The following is a 6,498-nucleotide window of genomic DNA, read 5'->3' as shown; positions in this document are numbered from 1 at the left end:
TTCTCAACACTTCCAAACACCTATTAACAATTCAACATGACACACTGAACTGGAAAATGACACCCGACGTGAAAATGACGTGACCCTTCCTTATATCCCTGAGGTCATCTCAGTTCACAAAAGGGAGCCAACAGTTTTTCGTTAATAACTTCTGGTAGGCGCATGCTAGAGCGATGATCGACTGAACGGATCGACTGACATGCAACATAACCTTTTCCGGTCAGGTCTTGGCCTTGACCCGGGGTTAAATTTCCGAATGAAATTTCAAGGTCAAACTATAGTTTATTCGACGCTTCTTGATAAGAAGAACATGATGGCTGGCAAAATAAATGTCATGACTTTCTCGAGTAAAAAGCTATGGCAGAAAAAAAAAACTTTTTCATAAGTGGCTATTACTGGAGTTTTTGCCCTCTGGAGAGTTTATGCTAAGCCGATGACCTGAGGTCAAATCTGAGGACTGCTTTGGCGAAAGAGCGTTGAAAGAGCTATCGAATGCTATCGAAGCCATCGAAAATTGATCAACACGAGGGCACTACTGAAAGTTTCGTCGTGATCGGGCGCTTTCTACGCGAGTTATTCGCGAAAAACCGAGGGGGGTCCGTTCGACCCCCCCCCCCCCCAATGTATACGGGTGAGGGTTAAAGCTCTGGCCTCTGGGCACCCCCAACCATTTTCACAAATCGACACCCCTGTTCAGCAGTGTCGGTCAGAGATGTCAGTCAGCAGTGTCGGCAGTGCCAGTCGGTAGTGACGGTCGGCAGTGTCAGCAGTGTCGGTCAGCAGCGTCAGTCAGCGGTGTCACCAGTCAGCAGTGTCAGCAGTGTCAGTCAGAAGTGTCATTCAGCAATGTCGGTCAGCAGTGTCAGCAGTCAGCAGTGTCAGCCAGCAGTGTCGGCAGTTTCAGTAGTGTCAGTCAGCAGTCAGCAGTGTCAGTCAGCAGTAACAGACGCCAATGTCGGTCGACTCGGGCGGTGCGGACGGCGCCGCCCTCGGCACTGGGTCACGGCCAGCGGTGAGTCAATGTCCGGCGTCACCGGTCCGTCCGACTCCGCGGTCCTGCCGCAGCAGCCTGGGTCGGTACGAGGAACTGCGCCCCGGCCCCGCAGCGATCCCCCTCCCCGATCATGTAGCTCTCCGTGACGGCCGAGCCGCGCGAGTCCTTGGATGGAGACGGGAACCACGCTGCAGCGGTGCTGCGATTACCTACCAATTACGAAACGAGTATAGGATGGATGCACGCCTATGGTTAGAATAGGTATTAGAGGGGACGCCGGCGTACGATACTCTCAACTCTGCTATGGAATTTTCGTAGTGCTGTTGAAGAAGTCCCGCGTTCGTTGTGGGTGGGCGGCTCCCAGTGGGGTGACCTTGAGCCTGTCCCCTCCCGTCCCTACCCCCCCCCCCCCCCCCCCCACCTATCGGTGTCTGTTTACGGCTCTGGAGGAGGCGGACCGGGCGAGCAGTGGCGGCGGCCGGGTCGATTCCCGGCTCCTGCACCGAGCCCGGTCGACAGCGGCCGCCCGGCCCCGCCGGCACCCACCGACAGCGGCCGCCACGGTCGCTGGGCTAATGGAGGTCACCGGCGCCGCACTGCGACCAGAAACGGGCCACGTGCAGACACAGAGGAGCTGCAAACCGGGCAGAGCACCCGACCGACCCTCTGCCGCACCTGGGATGGCTCACCCATTCACCGGCCGTCAAGTCTCCCGCGAAACATGCTGCATGCTGGTTGGTGGCCGTATCCCATCTGTGCAAAGGCGATTCATTCAATTTGTTGCGGTAAAACATTGCAATCATGGCGTAACATTGTAATAAGTAATTAATTGCTACCGTGCCCCCGCTTTAATATTTTGGTGGAGTGCCTTCAAAAACAGAATAGTCTTTCACACCCAAACTTCTTGAGCCAGACAGAAGATTGATGGCAAATAGTCAAATGGTCTCATCAACATCGGGCATGTTTGGTATTCCTTGATAATTAACAGAATCCAACAGTATACCTTCAGGACACCAATATGAATATTGGTTATTAACACTGTTATGAATTCATAAACAGTGTTAACCCTCGCCGGACCTATTGGTTTTCTACATACGCGCCGGCCGAGGGGGGGGGGGCGGGTACGACCCCCCCCCCCCTCGCCGTTTCGCCCCTGGTGGAGCTAGCGCGTCGCGGAAAAAACGAACGTGTGCGCCGTTACGAGACGCAGAGACTGGTACCCGATTTTAAGGTCCTAGGTCAACCGGTGACCTCTGAGGTCAGGTCAAGTGCCCCAGGGTACGGTTCAGTTTTTGGTGAATAACTTCGCAAAAAACGGCCGCAGAGCCGCGATTTTGGCAGCATCGTGTTCGCCTCGCTCAGGCGCGTCGAATGATATACTTTTTGTTTGGGTCAGGTCAACTTGGGGTGTTGACCTCAGGTCAAGGTCAGGTCAGCACCCCCAGGTCACGAAGTTGGGCGAAAGAGGTCATGTCGCATATCATTCGATTCGGCAGGTCTTCCTGAGTCCATTGGTGGCTTTCTCGACTCGCTAGCTCAATTTGATCGGGAGTTATTGACGAAAAACTAATATGACCTTGATGACGTCATAAATGACGTCACGGAAGGTCAACATTGCAAAAGTGACGCATCTAACCTTGCAAGGAGTGCATCAAATCACGATTCTGTGTGCTTGAGATAGTTGGAGATCGTTCCCGGCGCCAGAATAGCAGTTTTCATTTTTCCCCATTGACTTATAATGGTGAGGTCACGAAAATGACCTGACCTCATATGACCTTTAGGAAAAATCCGAGATATACAAGTTGTGAGACTCATAATGGATACTAGATCCTGCAAGTTTCATTTCCCTGTGACATCTCCTCTGGCAGTGAGGGCGTTGCGAAGTTGCGACATCTGAAGACCGTGCAGAGGTTCACTTATGACGTCATAGGTCAGTGACCTGACCTGACCGAAAAATGCGGTTGGTGTCAAAAGATGCGGCTTGGATCAAAGGTCAGGTATGCCAAGTTTCAGCTCTCTATCGCCAGCGTGTTCGGAGCTATCGCGAAAAAACCCTATGGGGGGGGGGCGGCACCCGCCCCCCCCCCTCGGCCGGCGAGGGTTAATCCTAGCCTTGGTCACAATCCGAAGTATCGGATCGGCAGACTGCGAGCTTTCCATATAGTTGTCGCTTAAAATATAATCCTTCAAGAAGGAATGGTTGCAAGATCCGTTGCTGCTGCAATATTACACCAACCACTTCGTTCGCAGATGTGTATTGTTATACACGTAGTTACAATACGGCCCTTCTTCTGTACAGATGGACAACATTTTGATAGCCGACCGAACTGTCAAATTGTATCGAGCGAGATCAATGGCAAGCAATAATCAGGAGCGCAGCCCCTGAGCGGATTGTTAGCGGACACGGTAGTGTATCGATTATTTCTCACACTTCACACAGAAGCGCCGCCCGCACCTGCTGATCGATTTACTGGTGGGGCCTGACAGCGGCCCGGGTCACTGTGCGGGCACGCCTGGGGATCCGACTGACACGGCCCTGTCCAGAGGTGGGTGTCCCGCCGCAGTGACTAGCTCACCAGTGGCGGACGATGAGGCATTCAGACCAGTAGTATCTAAAAGACCGCCACACCACCACCGACATCCGGTGGCGTAAAACAGAACATCTACAGACGCACTGTACACTAAGCAGAACATCTAGACTGTTATGGCCATTTCCATTGTTCAGGAATGTCACGCGTGAGATGACCTGTAGAATGGCAGGGCGGCGCCGATAAATATATTGGACTTGGTTGGCTAATGGTCTTGGACCATGTTTGTCTTACAGGTTGGACCGGACTGGTTCGTGTTGAACACGGGTTGGACCGGGCTGGTCCATTCAGACCGCTGCGGACCGGTACGGCTGTACCCGCAGGACCAGCAGTGGTGTACCGCTGTCCGTCCCTCTACTACACCGGTACACGACGCCCGGGCACCCGCTGACCGGAGACGACACCAGGGTGCCCGGCGCTGGCGGCAGCGCCAGCCTGGTGGTGGGGGCCGGGACCAGCGTCCCGCCGCGGCTCTACATAGCCAGAGGTAGATGCTTCACTCGCGCACGCCATTCACAACTTCACACTGCCTAGTCGCGTCACCAGACTTCAATCATAAAAATTCATTCGTTAAGCCATAAATACTAATCACGGGTTTCACTCAGGTTTCGGCTCAACTGCGGACCACCTTTCAGCAACCAAACACACGACTGCGCCAGCATTCTGGACTTTCTTAAAGTGGCGGGAAAGCAGGCGGTCCGTCGTCTCACCCCCAGTGTCGGCCATCTCGAGGTCCCTCCCTCCGTCCGCCGTCTTATCCTCTGTTTACCCAATGTCCATCCGTCTGTCTTCCTCAGAGTCCCCGGCGTCCACCAGTGTCTATCCCAGTCTCTCCGTCCGTCTATATCCATTCGCTGTCAGCTCCTGCGTCCGTCCCTCCCCGTCCGCCGTCCCTCTGCCCACCTTCCACCGTTCGCCGTCTATCACCAGTCTACCTACTTCTGCCCGTCCTCCGTCTCTCCCCTCTGTCATCCATCTATCCGTACACCGTCTCTCTCACTGTGTCTACCTTACGCCGTCTCTCTACGCGTCCCTCTACGTGTCCCTCCGTCTCTCCCCCTGTGCCCCCGTCCCCAGTCTCACCCCTGTCCGTTGGCAGTCCCTCACCCTCCGCGCCGTCGGCTACTCGGCGTCGTTGGCCGGCGAGTGCGGCTCCTCGGTGGTCTGCGGACTGGACGACTCGGGCGGCACGGGCGTGTGGCCGTCGCCGCTGGTAGGTCGGCTGCAGCCGGCCTCGCCGGCGGCCAGCGGCAGCGGCAGCGGCTGCAGCCACGGCACGGACGGCGCGCCGCGCGGCTCGGCCGGCACGCAGAACTGGTCCACAGACACGGACGGCGTGGTGCGCCGGCGCCGCTTCGAGTCGCCCGAGCCGCCGCGGCCCTGGTACTCGGGCGACACGAGCACGCCCCGCGTGGTCATCCTGGGGAGCAGAGGGGGACACGTCATATTGGGGAGAGCAAAATACCTCAGATTGTTACTTACTATACCTACCGTTAGCTCCGTTCTATTGGTCCTCACATGCTGATAACGTTGAAATTAAAATTTGTGTGTAAACCTGAAAGTTGGGAGCAAACTTGTCACCGCAATAAAAGTCGCCTCGCATAACCACTGACCACCACGGCTGCCGGTCGGGTCCTGAGGTTCTGCTGCCGACTGACCGACTCGTACTGGCCCGGTCTGATATGACCCCGCCGACCGATCGGCTCGTACTACTGACCCGGTCTTGAAGGCGCTGAAGGATCCGGGCGCGTCTCGGCGCACCCTCAGCGAGTACAGGTTGGCCAGGTGGCCTAGCTGGTCCTCCTCAGCCTTGGCGCCGCCCGTCTGCAGGTGCACCTCGGTCTGCTGCGGGTCCTGGCGGCGGGACATAATGATAAAAACACCCACACTACTACAGATTACAGAACAAATATAACGGCACGTCTCGGTCTGCTGAGAGCCCTGACGGCAGAACAAAGTTCATACGACACTCTGTTGATGATCCTGCCGGCGAAACAGAGCGATAACGATCTTTACGCTACCCGGTCTGCCATTATCCTTACCCGTGCCAATAAGCACAACTGCTACCAAACGCGGCAAGGGCAGTTCACATTTACAGCCAAAACACTTCCCTGCCGTCCGTGACCCTCGAACACTCGAGCACTATCAGATCTAGCACAACTCTGTCCCAGTCCCCTGCCACTCCCCACTCCGTGAGGCTGACCGCTCGTTCGTACAGTCCCGTCCCGGCTCCGCTGCCACCCCGCCCCTGTGAGGCGAACTGACCAGCTGGCCGGCGGTCACCACCCGTAAAGCTCTGTCCCGGCTCCGCTGCCACCCCGCCCCTGTGAGGCTGACTGACCAGCTGGCCGGCGGTCACCACCCGTAAAGCTCTGTCCCGGCTCCCCTGCCACCGCGCCCCTGTGAGGCTGACTGACCAGCTGGCCGGCGCGCCGTCCGGCCCGTCCACTGACCTGCAGAAAGGCGGCCACCCGGTCGTTGAGCGACGAGACGATGGAGAAGGCGGGCCGCCGGTCCCGCAGCCGGCGCCGGCCGGCGCGGATCTCCCGGCTCGGCTGCGGAGGACACACGGGAGTCAGATAGTGGAGAGCCACAGTCCGACCGGGAACGAGTCATACTGCAGCTACTGACGGCGCACACTGCCAGACCAGACTAGCCTGCACTAACAGACACCTACGAGGGGGTATCGAAAAGTTCTGATCATCACATAGAAGATATATACCGATTTTGATGATTTTTGGTTGGTATTTTATTTGGTTCTCAAGAACAATGTTCCCGCAAAGAAAATCCTGAAAAGTGGTTTTATCTTATGTAGGAGAGACTAAGAAGTAAAAAAGATGAGTATTGGGCCCATTGAGGACCGAACAGTCATCCAACTAATGCATTTGAAACGGTATCACACTGGGAAAATACATC

The 6,498-nt window shown here is 56.1% G+C and overlaps 1 protein-coding gene across 1 annotated transcript in view; it reads right to left on the bottom strand.

The window, feature by feature from the left end:
* Positions 1-3,233: 3,233 nt before the first annotated feature.
* Positions 3,234-6,498, bottom strand: part of LOC122372582 (G patch domain-containing protein 2-like) — a 28,260-nt gene continuing 24,995 nt past the window's right edge. Inside the window, exons 8-10 of the mRNA XM_043349961.1 lie at positions 6,036-6,137; positions 5,300-5,436; positions 3,234-5,002 (exon numbers count right to left, since the gene is read on the bottom strand). Of these exons, the coding sequence (XP_043205896.1) occupies positions 4,705-5,002; positions 5,300-5,436; positions 6,036-6,137 (537 nt within the window). The 3' untranslated portion in view covers positions 3,234-4,704. The remainder of the gene's footprint in view (positions 5,003-5,299; positions 5,437-6,035; positions 6,138-6,498) is intronic.

This window comes from Amphibalanus amphitrite, unplaced genomic scaffold (genome assembly GCF_019059575.1).
Source record: "Amphibalanus amphitrite isolate SeventyFive unplaced genomic scaffold, NRLGWU_Aamphi_draft 000037F_arrow, whole genome shotgun sequence".
Lineage (NCBI taxonomy): Eukaryota > Metazoa > Arthropoda > Thecostraca > Balanomorpha > Balanidae > Amphibalanus > Amphibalanus amphitrite.
Note: the sequence above shows the minus strand (reverse complement) of the source record. Positions and strands in the feature narration are given on the sequence as shown.